The sequence below is a fragment of the Tauraco erythrolophus genome, chromosome 2, assembly GCF_009769465.1.
Source record: "Tauraco erythrolophus isolate bTauEry1 chromosome 2, bTauEry1.pri, whole genome shotgun sequence".
NCBI lineage: Eukaryota > Metazoa > Chordata > Aves > Musophagiformes > Musophagidae > Tauraco > Tauraco erythrolophus.
The window spans coordinates 98,181,050-98,199,767 of NC_141466.1; the positions used below are offsets into that span (position 1 = coordinate 98,181,050).

The 18,718-nt window shown below is 47.6% G+C and overlaps 2 protein-coding genes across 4 annotated transcripts in view; one reads left to right on the top strand and one right to left on the bottom strand.

Moving 5' to 3' along the window:
- CMTR1 (cap methyltransferase 1) overlaps positions 1-1,816 on the top strand; it is a 28,509-nt gene extending 26,693 nt beyond the window's left edge. For both annotated transcript variants that reach the window (XM_086631668.1, XM_009990792.2), the window contains one exon: positions 299-1,816. In XM_086631668.1, the coding sequence (XP_086487794.1) occupies positions 299-431 (133 nt within the window). In that variant the 3' untranslated portion in view covers positions 432-1,816. The remainder of the gene's footprint in view (positions 1-298) is intronic.
- A 1,601-nt stretch (positions 1,817-3,417) lies between these two features.
- CCDC167 (coiled-coil domain containing 167) lies at positions 3,418-17,884 on the bottom strand. 2 transcript variants are annotated; one of them, XM_086631669.1, is made up of 4 exons: positions 17,821-17,884; positions 8,899-8,993; positions 6,849-6,901; positions 3,418-4,671 (listed from the first exon to the last, which is right to left on the bottom strand). In XM_086631669.1, exons 1-4 carry the CDS (start codon positions 17,857-17,859, stop codon positions 4,568-4,570), a joined length of 291 nt encoding a protein of 96 aa, XP_086487795.1. In that variant the 5' UTR covers positions 17,860-17,884; the 3' UTR covers positions 3,418-4,567. The 2 variants fall into 2 exon arrangements, with proteins under 2 accessions (XP_086487795.1, XP_009989095.2); XM_009990793.2 differs by lacking the exon at positions 17,821-17,884 and having other exon boundaries at positions 8,899-9,459.
- Between the last annotated feature and the right edge of the window lie 834 nt (positions 17,885-18,718).

Sequence of the window (18,718 nt, forward strand, 5' to 3'; positions counted from 1 at the left end):
GGTTTTCCCTAATGACCTGTCTCCTTCCAGCAAATACTGAACTGAATCTTGAGTGAAGATAGAATTAACAAGTTTGTTTCCATGGAAATATCTTAGGCTTGGAAGTTGCTGTACCTTAAGGGCTGTAGAGTTTGTAAGGTCAATGAATGCACTGGTCTTTTTCTAAGGCACCCCTCAGAATATCTCTGTGTGGCTCCCATTGCAAGGGCAGTCTCTACAGTGCGCTTCGTGGCCGGGATGGCAGTGTTTTCCTTCCCCTCCCCTGCCAAACTAATCTTGCTCTCCTCTCTGCCCACAGCGTCTGCCATTACAGCCGCCTCTTCTGGGAGTGGGGGGAAGGTGTCAAAGTGCACGACTCTCAGAAAAGACAAGATCCAGAGAAGCTATCAAAAGAGGATGTCCTGTCTTTCATCCAAGCACACTACCCCTAACCTTGGTCTCTTGAGGGGTACAGGAGGGGCCGAGCCCAGCTTGGATTCTTCAGGAGCTGATGAGACTGGGGAGGCTCCACGACTTCTATCCTGGTCTTCTCCAGAGCTGATTTCCTGGAGGACATCGAACCGGGGGTGGGGGGTGTATGCAGAAGGCACAGGACAAGGCTCTACCCTGGCAGTGTATATGACAGTACAGCCCAGGTAGCGCCTGCTGCTGGAGTAGTCATGGTGACTCCTGGAGCCAAGGCCTGATGCCCTTTTGTCCTGACCTACTGCATGCATGACACCAAGGGGCTGGCAGCTTTCGTTGCTCCTGTTCAAACATTCAGCGAGGTTTGTGGAGCTCTGTGTGCCAGAACTCTCCAGGATTGCTTCCCTGGCAGTGTGGGAAGGAGCAGAGATGTCTTGGTGGCAGAGCTGGGCAACAGCACATTGAAGCAGCCCTGCATCGTTCCTGGCAGCTGTCTGTCTCCTCGGCCTCATCAAAGGCCTACACTACCCAGTGGAGGGTATTAACTCATAGGGGAATGCTAGCTTTGGGATGCAAGTATGTGTTCTTGTTGGGCTCTCCAGCACTTCTGCTTATCAAGGCACTTGGCTGGCCACTGGCAGTTCCTACATGATGGTATCCTGTTGGACAAAGGCCAGCACAGATGATGCGTAGAGTTCCTGGCACAGATTTGATGTGCTCAGTGCCAGGGATTTCTCAGACCTCTAGAAGCTGCTGAGACAAGGATTTCCCCTCTCCAGGTCAGCGACTGATCCTGAGCCAGCAGCCTGGGGTTAATTTGTAAATGTGTCTATGCGGCATGGTACTTCTGAGACCAAGGTGCTTTCATTCTTGGTACTCAACACCATTACCCAAACCTTCAGGGAGTAAAGCGGACATGGGAGGGAAGACACAGGAAGGTTGGGATTCTGGAGGTCTTTGGAGGAAATCATGGGAATGTCTGACTTGGTTAAAAAAAACCCAGGGCTTCAGTGAAAAGAGATCTTGACTTTGACCATGTTGGTTAGTCAGAAGAAATCCTGTCCCCTGACTCTGCCCACTGGAAAGGTTACCAGACTTTCCTTTTTAAATGTCAGAGTGGGCTTTGAAACTCTCCATGTCTCATTTGGCCCCAGAGCTGCATCTGGGGTGAAGGCACAGAGCTGTCAATCTCTCAGCATGGTATTTGTGTGTCAACAGACTTCTCCATGCACTTCTGCGCTGGGCTCAAAGTTGTTTTCTGTTGTGTGTTTTACCTTCACTTCTGGCTTCCATGGCGCTTTTGCCAGGTCTTCCACGTAAATCAGAAGACAACACACAGTTGACAGTTGACTGCTTTTGGCCAAGCAGCAAAATCGCCCTTTTTTTTTTTTTTTTTTTTTTTTTTTCTTTTGTGCTTGTTTTTAAACACAGATTGGCAGTAGGGAGGAAACTTATTTAGGGGGCGTCTGAACTGTGCCTTAAAGAAAGCTATAGTTCTCCTAGAATCTATAGCAGTTGTTTAGATTCTTCTTTCTTTCTGTCCACACCCATATGTACGATTTGAACAAGCTTTATGTAGCAAGACATGGAAATTTTCACTTGTAGGTGTATAGGTGCATGGGTGCCCTGCACCCTGCTTGAAGACGCCACAACAAGGATGCCATGTTGTAGAAGTCCCACCTCCACCCTCTAAAGCCCAGCGTCATGCGTACGTTTTGTGCTCGTTGTCAGCACGCAGTCGAATGTCATCCTACAAGTAGGCTGTGCCCTCTGAGCTTGGAGCACTTCCATGTCTTCACAAGCAAATTGTCTCTGTATACCCATGTATTAATTCTCGACAATTTGGTACAAATGGACTTAGCAGCTGCAACTCCTTGCACCAGAGGAAATTATATGCAGGCTTGATCACTGCAGAAACACACCCCTGGCTAAAGGAGCAGCACAGAAGTTGGCATGGTCAGTCAGTCAATGGAAACTGGAGGAGGCAAAGCTTGGGAGCAGATGAGAGGTTAGCTTACAAATAGGTAGCCCTGAATATTGTGCAGGGGAGCTATTCTGTTTTTTTTTGACTCTGGCCAAAAGCAAAGGGGGTCAAAGCTGCTTTTTCCACATGGAAGATTGTTAGTCCCCAGAGACAGTGAGGTCTACCAAAGCAGCTGAAGGACTGCATGCTGTTAATGCATCCTCTTGCTGACCTGTAGACCCCCTCTGGTCTCAACGCATTGGTAAAACATGTATGAAAGAAATGGTGGCCTTTTCCCTGCAAAGAACAGGAGGCCTGTCACTGGCAGTTTTGTTTTGGCAAAGGCACTTCCATGAGGGATGAAGAGGAATCTCTCCTGGTGGGCAATAAAGAACCTCTCAACTCTGTGGTTTCCAGGCCTATGTGCAGTTGGCTTTTTAAACCAACGAGTAAGTTGAGTTCTGGTGCTTCTTCGGACTGCCTTGAGGCTGTCCCAATGCCAGCAAAGTATGCTGCTCCCTTTGCCAGACTCCTTTCTAAGTGTTATGTCCTCTGCTCAGGGCTTTGGTCTCCCACGGGCTGGCAGTCAGAAAGGTGACTAGGAAGTACACCAGGGTGAGTGTAGGCCTCTGAGGGTGCAGAAAAACCTGGTTAGCCTGCAGGCTAGCTTTTATGAACAGATACATTCTGTTTACTCAGTTGCCTCCAGCTCCTCCTGATTTTAATTTGCTTTTATTTTTAATTTTATTTTTGATGCACTGAACCTTGATACTGAATCCCCCTTCAAGAAGGCAAGCATGAGCCACCATGCTACTTGCTTCCTTGCTGCAAGGTAAATATGGAGAGATGAGGTAGGGAAGGGGGGTGAGGAAGGTCTTGCTGAAGGGAATGTTTATGAACATTAATTGCACAACGTGTTGTTGTTAGGCTGTGTATCATTTTGTGTTGACTTCTCTGCTTTCATTGTCTCTCTTAACCAATACAGCCCCTTTAGTTCACAACAGTGTTTGTTCACTTTGCTTCCCACAAAATTCTGGCCAGTGTTGTGTATTAGCGTGGAGACGGAGAAATGCCTTGCACAGTGAAATGTTCAAGGCAGTCCCCTTTTCAAGGCCTGCGTGGCAAGCTGGAGCACACCGAGAGCTACCTCGTGGACGTCATGGCATCAGAATGAGAGGGGACTACAGGGGACAGTCTCTAGCACTCCTCTGCAGCATGCTAGGCTGCTTTTCCACTCAAAGGAAGCAAACACTCAAGTAGATTCCAGGCCACAACAGACAAATAACCCACTGGGTGTTGAGTGCCTAACCCAGTCTAGGCTTACTATGGTGCAATGTGTGCCAGCAGGGAGATGGCAGGATAAGAATAAAGCAGTGGTTGAGAGGCATGTTACAAAACAGGGAGAAAGAAAAAAAACAAACCAGGAAGTTACAAGGTCAAATTTTTTTATTTAAAGCCCTGTAGAGACACTTCCCTCCCTGAGAGTTGATAGTAGATTTTCTGCAAGCATTGATTCCGAGAGGCACAAAATGGCTACCAAGCTCTGATGCACTGGGGAGGTAGGTAGTTCTTCTCAAAGCCCAAGCACCCAGAACTCAAATTGTATGCTACCTGCTTGCAGAAAAAGAGATACCTACCTCCTACCTGTTTTTATGGAGGTAGGATTCCTTTGGTCCTGTCAGTCAGTGTGGAGGAGGAAACACCTTTGTTTAGCTCAGCTTTGGGAACACATGGAGTCTTTAGGTCACAATACCCAAGTTATCCTTTGAATCAAAGATCTTGGTGTCCCTTCAGCTTACGGCTGAGTCACAGGAAGGAAGAAGGTGGCAGGCATGTATTCCAACAGCTGGGCAGAGAGCACTTGTCTGCAACCACAGAAGTCCTCTTCAAAAGGCAGAATGTATTGCCTTCCTGTATCAGGCTAGATGGTCTTGACTGCCTTTTGGGTAAGACAGCACCACCTTGAGCTTTGCTTGACCCGATTTCCAACCGCAAATGTGCTGTGATTTTTGGTTTTGTCTCCTGTCCCCCTCAATTCTCAGAGAAAAAGCTTCCCTACAAGGAGGCTTGGGGAGGATAAACAAGAACAGCAATTTGAAATGCTGATCCTCACCTTTGGGGGAGGGCACAGTGGTGAGAGGAGGAAGAAGCTCCTTGCAGGAGAGTCATTTGGTCAGCAGGGAGAATTCTTGAGTGCAATCACATCGTCCAGCAGGTGTAAATAAGAGCAATCAGCAACCCCATGGCCACAGCAAGGGCAGCATTCTTGCCATTTTCCTTACGAAGCACACTCAGTTCTTTCTCTGGGAAACAAACAAAAGCCTTGCCTGTGAATGTTCCTCATGCTGCAGCTACAGCTACTTTCAAAAATTGTCTTAAAAGCACAATGCTACCTTGGCCATGGGCAACTCTTTTGGGATCAGTATGCAAAGCTGCTAATTGTAAGATGTGCTCAACAGGAAATAAACTAGCAGGAACCCTTTCATTTGTTCTCATCCTGTCAATCTCAGTAGCTGTGCTTGGGAATACTTCAGTGCCAGAACAGTTCCTGTTTGCGAATCACCATGTTCTAGGACCCTACTAAGGACAGAATGGGTCATTAGAGTAATTGCTTGTTCCCTAAGACAATGAAGGTGACAGAGGGTAGAGAACTCTCTTTACTATCTTCTGGATGTAACAGTCTGGTACTTTTTCCTACTGCTTAAATTTACTTAAATACAACTGCGGCCACCTTTGAATGTTGCAGAATCTGGGTTTCCTTGTGCCCCACAAGGACGAGTACGGAACAGGTCTGAGCTTGGACTCTTATTCTGTTGGGGTCTCCAGCTTTCTAGAGATAGGTCACTTTCCCTGGCCCTGGTTTACAAAAGAAGAAACACAGATGTAGAGAGGAAATAAGTGGCTACTAAAAGTATAGAGTGCTACTGGTCTCCATTTCTGCTCTGTTCCCTTTACCAAAGATGAGAACCCCATTCTCGCTAGTTCTGTTCTACAAGACTTTGCTGGATGGTACAGGCAAGAAATGAGGCTTACAGCATTACACACTGCATGGCCAAACAGCAATAACTGTTTTGCAGGACAAGGTTGGGTGCAGACTGTTCCCAGACCCAGACTCCTCTTGCTGCTGAATTCAGCTGCAGGGACCGCACAGGTTACTGCCTCTACAGTTTGCACTAGCAGTCTCCAGTGGGAATGCCCTGGTGCTGGTATCAAAAGAGCCTTTTAGCTGTTCTTTCTGCTCCCTTTCTTCACGTGGTACAAGCATTCTCATTGAAGCACAGAGCAAACTGCTTGAATCTGCAAGGCTACAGAGGAGGTGGTAGGGCCAGGAGGGGACATAACTCCAAAAGCTTAAACTGATGGAGCAATACCGTTGTCAGCAACTGCAGTTCATGGCCTCAAGTACCTCAGCTGGAATAAGCGGAGACTTAATCGGAGGCCATAGCAGTGATCTACAAAAGACTGTGTGCACATGCACTGCCTATTGTTCCAGGAGGAGCAGCCATCACCATTAGGTGAGGCTGTTGCTGCTGTCTGAGCAGCCTGTCAGATTGCTCTGTTGATGCTGGCAGTGATGGCTGACTGCTGGCAAAAAGGTGGCAGCGATGCGCGGAGTCTTCTGCCGTTCCCAGTGGTAGGCCCTTAGGGAACAGCTTTGAATCTGCTTAAAATAACTGTTAGTCTTCTGGAAACAGTCCTTTAACATGAGTTAAAACTACAAATTTGCTGGCCATGCCCCAGCTTTCAACTCAGCAGGCCTAAAAGAACACTTGTGCTTCTTTCCCTTGTGTCAGCTTTAGTGCTTGCCCTGCTGCAGAGCGCTGTCAAGCAGTTGATGCACTGATCAATGCCAGGAGCCTGAAGACATGGAAAGCAGCATCGCTAGTGCAATGGAAGTGATGTCAAACGTGCGGTAGCTCAGAGGGATTCTCATTTTAACTGTCTACAGCAGGACTTGCAGCAAGGAAAGACCCTGGCTCTCTGGAATTGCAGGTAGCACATCAGTGTGAATCCCTGTGCTTGTGTGCTGAACAGCCCCAGAAACTGATGCAGTGAGAACCTTCCCCAAGGAAGGTACACTTCGCTACACTCCAGACAGCACTTGCCAGCTTGCTTAGCAAGCCTCTATTGAAAAAGAAAAGAAAGACAAAAAAAAAAAAAAGGGGGGATGTTAAAAGCCACTCAAGTTAATCTGTTGGCTAAGATTATCTAAAGACTGGTAATTTGGGGTATGTGAAAGGGACATCTTTCCTCCCTCATTAGCTGATGCCTTATTTTTTTCTCTATGACAGCGCAGCTTATAGCGGGAGGATCCAGACTCCTATTATAATATGCTGACTAGATTCCCTCTGTCTAGCTCCCTTTGGTTGAACCTAAATTCAAAGGCAGAAGTCAGAGGTGGCAGGAGCTTGAAGACAAAGCTAAGCTGCAGCACCGATCCCATGCAGCCCAGAGGGACCATTTTTAATGAAGCTCTTACCGTAGTTGTCAGCTTTGGTCATTAGTAAGTTTCTCTCTCTCTCCAGTGACTTTCTGTAATGAGAAGAGGAGTTCATTACCTGCGAGGCACAACACAGCCTATTTCTTTGCTTATATGAAGAGTGGGAAGTGGGAAGAGAGACTGTCCCACTGCCAAGGATATCTGCTCTCAGAATGAGCCCCTCACCCTTCACTGTGGAGAGGTAACAGTTTAGAAACCCCCAGCTGTGCAAGAGCCGAGATACAGCAGTTTTGGATTATTTTTTTCCTTCCCCCAAACTGCTTCATCTCTCTCCTTTCAGGACAGCATCAGTCCGCACAAGCAGGCTAGAAAGGGGGGTGTGTGTCAGAGAGCCCCCTACTCTCTTCCCTCAGGTGGAGGAGGAAGTTCTGCCATAGCTATGGGATAGGGCAGGGTCCCTACATACTCTCTGCAGGATCCTGCCCCTCCAGCTCATCTGGCTCAGTGCTGGAATGCTAATTCTTCTCACTGATTGAAGCTGAGATCCCTTTGTCAGAGGTATCCAATTTACACAAATTGATCAACTCAAGGAAACAACCTGAATCCAAGCCCAGTAACAGCCAGTTAAACAACCTGTTATTAGACTGAAGGCTCAGGATAACAACAATAAAAAGTCAGGTCAACCCAGCCCTTGTCTTAAACTGCACAAGATGATTAATTAATATACAGTTTAAAATATAAACACAAAACAAATTCCCTGAAAGCAGCAGCGTTTCCATTACAGCAGTGAGGACACAGTCACTCCTTTCAGACTGTGTGCATGTAAATAAACACACACTAACAAATTATCTCCTGGTTCAGAGCAGATGGAGAAGGCAGTACGTGTAACAGAGTTTGTTGTTCCCCTTGGGGCAGAGCAAGAACCTGCAGGAGGAAAGAGATCCAAATCTTTGTGTACAGCTAGTTAAGTAAGGGATGGCAAGAAAGCAAGCTATGTCAGAGCAGCAGGAAAGGAAAGGGCTCTTAAAGGCAACGGGGGAGCACAGCCAGGAGGAAGTGAGAAGACAGATTCACCAACATGACTGAGCTGCTACTTAGAAACTTGCCTTGTGAAGAGAGTCAAGGGAAGAGGCTTTGAGAATGAGACATGAAGAAACCATGACAACTGAACTTCAAAATGGGAAAGCAGAGCTCTCCTTTGTGTACTAGTCACTGAATCAATACTTTTGATCATGGTACCTTCCTCCAGGGTTTTTCAAATGGTCTGGATTAGGGCAACAGAATTTCTGTTTCCACCTCCATACAAGTTGTAAAATTCAGAAAAGACCCCAGGAATCCCTATTCCTAATTCTTTGCTCCAGGCCCTATATTTCAGAGAGAAATCGTACAGATATATTCCATTCTGTCAAGTTACCACAACTGTAGGTTTGGTTGTCAGCCACCTGAGTACCAGATAAAGAATACAGACAGTAAACATAAAAAAAGTTTAGGCCTACATAAAGACTATTGAGATGAGGAGCTAGAGAGATGAGGGACAGGAGGAGACGGGATCCTGTGCAAGTATGGATGGGGATATAACACCCAGTAAGGAGAGGTGGGGGGATGGAGAGCACAGACAGGGAGTGAGAGCAGAAAAGAGGAACAAAGAAGATAAGGACAGTACCAGGACTACTGGGACCGCTCCCTGGGTCTACGATTGAGCTTCCCAACCTTTTTTGCTAGGAGCAGAACAGTAGGATGCTGGTAACTGGAAGAATGTCCTCAAGCAGAAAGATCTGAGAATCAGCTGGGAGATCTAGATCTCTTGCTTCACACTCTAGAGAAACAACAGGTTCTCCCTCCATCTCCTACAAAATCCAGGTCAAAGTCCTTGCTTGAGTCCCAGCTCTAGAAGCCTACAGTTGCCTCTTCTATGTCAGCAACAGATTTCAGGGGAACTGTCCCTCTTCCCTTTCCCAAGGAAAGCCAGTGTTTCACTACATCCCTACATCATTCCCATCTTTTCAAGAGCTCTTGCTCAGTACTACAGCAGGACAACAGCTAGCTGAAGTGCATAGCCACAGCTGTGAAAAGAGGTGGTCATCAATACCTTCCTTCAGGGCTGAGCTTCTCCCTGCACAGTTTAAGATCCATCTCCTCCATGCTCTGTCTGCAACGTGCCAGCTTCTCCTCCAGTTCATCAATCTGAAAAACACCACACCAGTCATCGTCATGTCCTCTCCCAGCTAACATGGATCCATCCTCACTCAGATGGGAAGGGTGGCAGCTCAGCCACTCCACCTCCTTCCTCCCCAAATCAAGGGAGGAACAGCCTCAGCTCTGTGTAGAGATCACAGCACAGAGAGCCCATGGCCTCCTAGATCAGCTTCTATTATACCTCAAGCAACTGTGACATTTTAATCCCAGACACAGCCAAGCCAGCTCTAACACTCCCGCTTGTATGGCTGGCCAGCACCTTTTTGCTCAGATCTGATCCCGTTCCAGCCTGTTCTAGTTTCTTTGCATGTGGCTCCAGAAGCAAAGATATGATCTAAGGCATCTTTATACAATTAAAAGAAGATAAAATAAGAGACTGGCCTTCGCCAAAGCCTGAGGGACAAGGTCTTGGTTTAGTGCTGTGAATGGATGAAGAAGTTCATGGGATCTGACTACAAAGCACCCTCAGCTGTCTGGTTGGGTGAAGAGGGGACAAAGGGGAGACACTGATACCTACTGTCTCTTTTACCTAACTAAATCTACAAGAGCAACAGCAGTCTGCACATTATGCTCAAGACAGCATTCACCACTAACTCCATACCTTTGATCTGCACCACGTTCTGGCAGCAATGTGTTGCTATGCAGAAAAACACTTGTCATCTCCTTGTAAGGTTTCCTAACAGCCACCTTCCTCCCGTGTCTTCCTGTAGAGGGGAGTAACTATGGGTAAAGTACAAGAGGGCTGATCTACTTGTGTGTAAATGGGTTGCCCAGGAGGAAATCATAGAATGGTTTGGGTTGGAAGGGGACCTTAAAGATCATCTAGTTCCAACCTCCCTGCCATGGGCAGGGACACCTTCTACTAGGTCAGGTTGCTCAAAGCCTCATCCAACCTGGCCTTGAACACTTTCAGGGATGGAACATCCACAACTTCTCTGGGCAACCTGTTCCAGGGCCTCACCACCCTCATTGTAAAAAATTTCTTTATATCCAATGTAAATTTCCCCTCTTTCAGTTTAAAGCCATTGCCCCTTGCCCTATCACTACATACCCTTGTAAAAAGTCCCTCTCCAGCTTTCCTGTAGGCCCCCTTTAGGTAATGGAAGGCTGCGATGAGATCACCACGGAGCCTTCTCTTCTCCAGGCTGAAGAACCCAGCTCTCTCAGCCTGTCTTCATAGGAGAGGTGCTCCAGCCCTCAGATCATCTTTTTGTCGAATCATACCATGGACAACCGTTCTCTTGGGAATCATTCTTCTTTTCTGCCTGGCAACCAGAGCGTAGATATCTTTAGAAAAACTTCATCTTTCAGGCTTGCTTCCAGCAGGGAAACAGTAGGACTAATCTGATAATATGGATACAACATCGTAGCCTGAAAGTAAATGGCCTTGGTGCCCTGAGGTGGCAATGATCTCTCTTTTTAGCTACTTAGTGCAACACTCCTAGCAAGGTCAAGGCCAGCTAGACGGCTGGCATCAAGGCCTCTCTGTGGTGGGAGCCTTCACAAACCAGAAGCTAAGAGGCAGTACAGTCCCAGGTAAAGCACTGAGGTGGAATGAGACACCAGCTGCCTGGACATCAGCCTCAGAGGTGGCCCAGAGCACAAACACTCCTGAACAGTGACATGGGAAACAAAATCAAAGGTAGTGATCCCTAATTATTGCTGCTTTGGAGATCAGCTCCATCCTGGGCTCATTAGCAATCTCACACCTTCTGCTCAGGAAAGGCAGGCAAGTGTTATAAATAAGCAGGATGGGAGAAGAGGCTTGACATAAAGGGGAAAACAAAGCAGACTGCAAAAAGGAGTTTCATGAGTCAGCTCAATAGTCTCACTGCAAGGAGCACAGCAGAGCTGGGGACAGGGCCACAAGGGTCAAATAAAGGCTCAAATAAATCTTTGCATCTTATCAGATAGAAATTTCAAAGTCCTTCATTATTAGGCAACTCTGCCAGGGCTGTTGAGATGCCAGACTCCCCAGAGGCACCTGCACAGCTTCCCCTGAGCCCAAGGGAAGCATCAAGGCACACCATCTGATCCCAGCACACAGGGAACGGCACTTCTGTGTTTGACAATGCTTGGGTTTGCCTGGATGGGGACACAGATATTTTTAAACCATGTTAGCTGAAAATGCATTTGGTCAGGGCAAAGATAATTGTCCTCCTCCATATCCAGCTGTGCTAGTTAAGAATGTTAACTCCAGCTGCTCATCACTATATGTCATTCACTACATCTCAGTCAACAAGACAGATTGCCCCAGTATGCTTCAGGGTGAACCAAGGGTTTCAACCAATACAGCTCTGACCACGCTTACCGGCAGAGTTAATCTAATGGCAGGGTGCAGTAGAGCAGAGGTGGGGTGTCTGTCCAGTCCAATTTAAGAATTACCATCTCCCTCACCAGTTCCTACCACTTGCAAATGCCTATCTCTGCTCCCTTATCTGTTGGAAACCCTCATACACACACACAGCAAGAGGTACTTCAGCATGTGTTACCTGGCTCCTCCTTAGCCAGTAAACTTATTACAACGCACCATGCCTTCTCTGGAAACATGTTTAAAAATCATGTTAAATACTACAATTTAATGAGAGCTTTTGTTCGCTGCCAGCCTCACCACTAAATTATCCATGTCATTGCACTTCCTACCCTCTTCTCCAGCACTGCTCCTCCTGCTCAGATTGCAGTTGCTCTCACTAGTACATTCTCTGCCCATACTTCCGTCATTTCATGAGACATAACAAGAGGATATCCTGCCCAACTCTGCCAATGCTTTTACTTTCTGCTGACTAAAAATCTCCAGATTCCACATAATACTTTAAAAGTTTCATCTGGTTTTACTGCTCTTAAATCAAAACCAAAAGTTTCGGTCCCCTGCTGGAGAGCAATAATTTGCTAATAAACCACATGCCCTAGAACTGCACCATCAGCTTTGCTGAGCTGAGTGCACAAGGGACAGAAATAATAAAAAAAAAAAAAAGCAAGGAAGGAGGAACAGATTGCTGAATGAACAAAATACTTTTCCTCTGGAATCTCACTATTTCTTTTCTTCAGGCTAGTCTGGGGCACTAGGGGTTGTAAGGAAGCACAAGAGTGAGGATTCCCAGATGTTATCCATGCACTGTGCCTCAGTTTCCCTAGTTATAAGCTAGGACAATACTATCTGCCACCTGGAGGTGGCTCATTTACACAAGGAGCCTTGTGTAACAGCTCCAAACTGTGGGCAGAGCACTGTTCTTGCAAGCTGAGTCTCTCAGCAGCTCAGCCATCCAAGCTCAGCCTTCACTGTAAGGCAAAGGAAAGAGAAATAGAAAAGAAGCCCAAGGAGAAATCAGAGAAATGCCTGGGAATTACTGATTACTTTCTGGGCTGCTGAGGAAACTCCCAGGGGGGCCATGGCACAAGAAAACTTGTAGAGCTTTGGCATGATTCCCTGCAGCAGCTCTCCAGGAGAGCAATCGCAGAAGCTGGTGCACACCTGAGCTTGCTGTGGATGGAAAGCTTTCCCTCCTACTAACACACACATGAGAAGGTTAGCTGGGGTATGCACCTAGGCTTACTGGAAACCTGCATGAAAACAAGGGGCCAAGCTCGCTTAGCTGAACCATCACTGCACTTCACACTGGCTTATCTTTTTAGTGACAATCTCAGCATAGTGGCATGTAAGTTGCAAAGACGAACCCTTGCTCCTTCTGGTTTTCCTTTCCATGAAGAGGATCCTCTGGGACAGAGCTGAAGTGCAGCATGCAGAAAGCTCACATGACGACTCCTCAAGTTCACATGGCCCGTAGCAGGGACAGAGGACTTCGCTTGCAGAAACATCTTTAAGTAGTGTCGGTTAAAAGGGGCAAGTGAAACAGGTGCTTCACATCCAGGCAGTAGCTCAGGGCACACAGAGCTGCCTTTCTGTTCCTCAAGTGCTGCTCCAGAAAGTCAAGTCCCTGCAGCTTTGGTCACACACGGGGATCTAAGACCACATGCCTCCCTTGGTCCACAAGGTGTGACAAGGCATTGAGCCATTTTTGTTGAATTCTGGCAACGTTTGCTCGCAATCTGGAGACCTTTCTAAACCAGAGAGACCTGGAGCAGATTACAATCCACACTGACTTACATGCTTATTACAAATCTCATTTGTTGGGACCATCTTGGGCAGGGAGCCCAAAATGGCTCACATAAAGGTAGAGACAAAGAGAGGAAAAAAAAAAAAAGGCAGCTTTGCTTACAGAGTTGAGCTGGATCCCTTTTAATACATTTTGTAATGAATTAATAAAAGCTCTCTTTCCACCAGAAAGGCTAAAAGCGCTTTTCAAGAACTGGCATCCACCCTCCGCTTTTATGAATTTCCTAATTACGATACTGGCAAAGAGCCATATCACACATACGTCGACATCCAACAGCGTTAGGTAATGAGGTTTTCGTCTTCTGACCCTCATAAAACAGATCAAAGCCAACTGAAGAGGTGGGGGCAAAGAAAAAAAAACGCCTTTCCTGAGCAGTCTTCTCATGCCTTGTCACCTGCCAGCACACTTGAGCCATTCTTTCACAGAAGAATTAGTGGTTCCTGCATCCACAAATTTGGCTATATTATTAAAATCAGTCCAGCAGAGACAAGTTTCTTTTAAATTCAAATGCTAACTTGCAGTTCATGGACACACTTCCATTTTCACCACGCTCTTGGAATCATTTTTCATGCTGGCAAATCATTTTGCAGACGCTGTGCCCACGGCGTGCTTGGAAATATTTACCAGGCAAGCTACTACACAATAGAGGATGATCCACTAGCAAAGTCTAAGATAAATCCTGCAGATCAACCCCCTGTGTTGGTAAAGAAGAGCAGATCCTACCTGCATCTCTCTGCTGGGTTTATGTGGTGGGGTTTTGGTAGCTGAGGAGGGGCTACAGAGGTGGTCCCTGTAAGGAGCTGGTAGAAGCTTCCCCAGCTCCAAGCCAGACCTGCCTCTGACCAAGACCAACCCAATCAGCGCCCTGTGAATAAATATATTTAAGAAGGAGACAAAGAAACCTGCGCCATGCGGGACCTGCAGTGAAGAGAGAGAGGGGAGAAGAGGCAGGGTGGCCTGGTCCCCAGCCTACCGTGCAGGTGGCTGCCTGTGCTGGGCCACCACCACTTGACTGGTGGTGGCCACAGCTGCACGGCTTGGAGGGCTCCAAAGCACCCTGCTCCTGGGGTGCCTGCTGGGCAGAGTTCATCCTGCTGGGACTGCAAAGGTTCATTGGGCTGGTCAGGCCTGGCATGGCTGCAGCACAGAGAGGACTCAGATCTGAAAGAAACAACTATGCAGGAGTAAGTGAGCAGCTGCCTGCAGCTAAACCATGACAATCTCCTGCTTCAGCCTTTCAGAGACTATCCGGTTAGTCAGCCCACCATGCCGCAGGTCAGCCCAGCAGCTTCGCAGGACAGCACACAGACATGACCACACAGCACCACCCACGACTTTTTGAAAAAGCCTGTAAGAACAGCTTTATTGAGTAAAGACTATGTTGGCCTTTTCCCTATTCTTTGTGCTCTTGCACAGACTCTGATCAGCCACTGCCTTGTCAGAAGCAGCAATACATACAATACCACTTTCTCTGCAACATACACTCAACATTTTGCAGCTCAGGCACTGCCTGAACACAGTGTGTTCTCTTTGCATTTAATAGCCCTGCCTTTTTGCTTCCATGACTTTTTTCAGTGTCTGAGCCATAAGTATATTTTTAAGGGCTACAACGTCCTCTGGCAAGGAGTTTCACAGCACAGCCACAGGTTGTGGGAAGAACCAACCCCTCCTGTTCATTCTAAGCTTGTCAGCTGTTAGTTTCATTTGATAGCCTTAATTTTGTATTGACAGTGAATGTTCATTCTTTGTTTAAAGCTACAAATAGCATGCAGAGGATATAGACCCACATTGGGTCCCCTTGCAGTCATGTTTTCAAGCTTATAAGGACATAGTATGCTTAGTTGTTTCTTCTACCAAAGTTTTCCACACTTTTGATCATCCTTGTCACTCTCTGAAGCTCATTTGATTTTCACGATTTTGCTACGAAATGGACCAGTCTTCACAGATTCATTTTCCTGACAAGTCTCCCCAAAAAAGTTCTGTGCTGCTCAGCATTGTCAAGAGGGCTGCCTGTCGAAAGACTACACAGCTATATGAAAGAAGTGGCATGAGTTTAAACCACCACAACATTAAGGAAACACATTTATATCAGTTTAAACCAGGTCATATCAATTACACCTGCAATTTGTAAGTGCAAGCTAATCTGGTAAGTGTCCATATAGAAAAATGGCATTCATTTAGCATCATGACTTCAGTTAAACAACCATGACTCTGCCTAGATTAGGCCTTTCAGAGCTATCCATGCATCATGTCATATTAAGACTAATTTGGAAAGTTTTCTTTTGTTGTCGTTTAGGCCGCTCTGGCAACTAAACTCCAAACAGCCGCTTGCTCACCCTCCCCCACCCCCCAGGGATGAGGAAGGGAATTAAAGGAGTAAAGGAAAAGAGACCTGTGGGTTGAGATAGGAACAAATTAATACTACTACTACTACTAATATATGAATACATACAGATATGTACAATGATAAATATATACAAACCAGTGATGTACAGTGTAATTGCCCACCACCCCTTGACCGAGGCCCATCTCATCCCAAATTAATGATCCTGAAACAGCTAAATCCCGATACTGCAATCCCAGATGAGTGAGAGGCCCAAAAACAGACAGCGAGACACAGGAGCACTCTGAGAGCCCGAAAGTGAGAGTCCTGAAGAGCAAAGGCCCTTCCTTCCAGCTGACCCTCACTTTTATACTGGGCATGACGCTGCATGATATAGAATACTAATTGGCCAGTTTGGCCCTCAATCCTAAGTCTAAGTACAAATCATAAGGAGAGTCATGGACCCTCTGTCCCAGCTATGCTCCCCCTTATCCGGCTGTGCTCCTGCTCACCAGCAAGAACATGGCAGCTGAAGAGTCCTTGAGACCTCAGTTCCAACTATAAACATCAGTGCGCTATCAACATTCTTCTCAGGGCAAGTCTCAGACTAAAATCAAAACATGGAGCTCTTCTGGCTGTTAAAAAGAAGACCTAACTGTTCCAGCTGAAACCAGGATATCTTTACAGTCATAACATCTCAGAAGGTAATACTGAACCAAATAAAAATTTAAATTATGAAATCACTATCTTGGTTGTTACACATTCTGACACCTGAAACACAGCCCTCTCTTCCTCTGGCTTGAAGAGATTTTGTTTTCTTCCTCCCTAATTTCTATTCAATACCTTTCTCATCACTGCAAGGGGAAGCATTTTATCTTTTAGTAGTATCTTTGCACTGAGAGGTTAAGTTTTCATCTATAATACGCCAACGAAGAGTAGTTTTACAATCCTTTCAAAAGTAGAGCGTTCTGTCATGACAACTTCGGAGAAAAAAAAAAAAAATCTAAAGCTACCACAAGTCCCCAAACACTTTGCAAGAATTTTCTGTGGCAACTAAAATCAGTTCCCTTTCATTCTGTGACCAGCAGGTCCCTGACAGGCTCTCCCTTTTTACCACCTCTCTTTTTGTAAGGTAGACCCTACCGTTTCAACTCTCCTATTTGTCACATTTCAAACAACAACCACCAAAAATTCCTTATTTCAACTCTCCCCACTAGGCTCCCTGAAGAGAAGCTTGGACAGTCAGCACACGCCCCTCCGGATTCCTTTTGGTGGATATATTTGGGTTAGGGTGCCCAGAAATGTCTGTTTCTCTAATGAAAGCCTAACCAGATTAAATAGACCAGAAAACTACTATAAACTGAACTCCCATTCATATGGCACAGTAGGACACACACCTTTACATTACTGGCTGATGAAGCGTATATGACAAGCCCTGTGTCCTTTCCCTGGTCTTTCTACCCTGACTATCTTGGTCTGTTGTGCATACACTCATCTGAAAGACTTCAGGACAGAGAAGTGACCAGTGAGATTCACTGGATCAATTCTGCCCTATTTCAGTGATTTGTCAGAAAGGTTCAGGCTTCTGCTGTCCCCAAAGCATCCACAACCCACAGACCTGAACTATGGGCTCTCCACTGCTTCCTCCAAGTCAGTGCAGGAGCCAGAATGAAGCATGTTTCAGAGACCTTAACTAACATGCCTCAGATTGTTAATGCAAATATCAAGCTTAAACAAAGCTTGCCAGCAGCCCTCCTACCACTCAGATTACAAAATATCCAAGCACAACAATAAAGAGACAGCTTTAGAAGGAAGGCATAAACTTAAAAGCCAGTCTTTTCCCTTCTTGCTGTAACTTACAGACACCTCATGCTGCTTTATAACTGCGTTCCTCAAAAGCAGCGGCCTATGCCCAGCACACTGCTGACTTTCACCACCGCACACACAGGCCGGGTTGTGCACAGATAAGGTAGGTAGGGGCAAAAGCCTGCCACAGCACCCTCCATGGGCACACACACTTACTGCTTCTCCCTGCACTGGCTCAAAAGCTCAGCAGGAGAAAGGGCAACAAACACCATTGCTCCGTCAAAGGCCTGGGACAGAGGCTGAGGCACCGAGCTTTCTGCTCGCAGGAGAGCCCGGCACAGGCAGCCTTGCCTCGGCCCCCTCTGCTGCCATCGCACATCAAGATGGCGGCCAGTACCAACACCGGCACGGCACAGCACAGCCCGGTCGGAGCGGTGCCCCTGCGCCCCTACTGCCCCAGCCCTCCCCAACACCCGCTGCTCCCCAGGAGAACGCCGCTCCGGCGGTGGTGATGACAACCGCCTCGCCCCTGCCGAGCCCGGCCGTGCCCCGCCGCGCAGCCCCCCCTCACCTCCCGGGCCACACTCAGCCCCTCTCGCCGCCTGCCCATGGTCCCCGGCCCGCCCGCAGCCGCGCATGCGCGCGCTTCGCCCCGCGCCACCGCCCGAGCGCGGCCACGTCGGCGCCGTTGCCGCCATCTTGGTGAGTGGCTGCGCCGTGGGGCGGCCGCCATCTTGGTGAGGGCGCTTCTGCCCCGCCCCACTTAGCGCACTACCCGGGGATGGCGGCGGTGGCTCTGGCTGTGTGAGCCAGTTTTGGCGTGGTCTGAAGACAGCCGAGGACATACAGCAGGGTAGCCCGCGGCAGTCGGAGTGGCACCTGCTGCTGTGTGCCGGTGCTGCCTGCAGCCAGCTCTGCCCGCTTCAGCGGCAGTGGGAGAGGGGTGGTTGGGGAAGGATCAGTAGGCTGGAATCCGAGGTGGGACCTCTTGGTCCCTCTTGGACCTGCCTCGTTCTGCCCCTCCACCCTTCAGAGAACCCTGCTCCCTCGGGGCGGGGGTATCCAGTGTGCTGTCTGGCTGGGCATGCCCTCTGGGCCTGTCGGGGCAAATCTGGACCGATCCGTTGGTTTTCCCCCGGGGGCAGCCAGCTAAGTCCTGCTTCGAGCTTCTGTGCTGCTCAGGCCACTGCAGCTCAGCTCTTGTATTGCTGGAGGTCAGGGCTCACCGAGGAAAAAGGTGATCTCTCAGAAAAGCAAGATACCAACAGAACTGCTGTTTTGCTGTGTGTCCTGATCACTGAGAACTTCAGGTTGTCCTTGGCGCTTCCTCCCCAAACACTAGCTTTATGCTGAAGCAGCTGCAGGAAAAGCCAGCTATTTGATCTACCAGGAGATAACACTTCGTGCATGCTAGCCAGTTCATTGCAAGATGCTAATCACAGTGTTACATATGCATGGTAGCTTTTGTC

Bases quoted from the DNA above. Each gene is read 5' to 3' on its own strand.
- CCDC167 (XM_009990793.2), bottom strand. From the start codon at position 9,041: ATGTTAGCTGGGAGAGGACATGACGATGACTGGTGTGGTGTTTTTCAG. The intron at 6,902-8,898 runs GTATTGATGACC...TTCTCATTACAG, and splicing joins AAGCTCAGCCCTGAAGGAAG to AAAGTCACTGGAGAGAGAGA. The intron at 4,672-6,848 runs GTAAGAGCTTCA...TTTGTTTCCCAG, and splicing joins GACCAAAGCTGACAACTACG to AGAAAGAACTGAGTGTGCTT.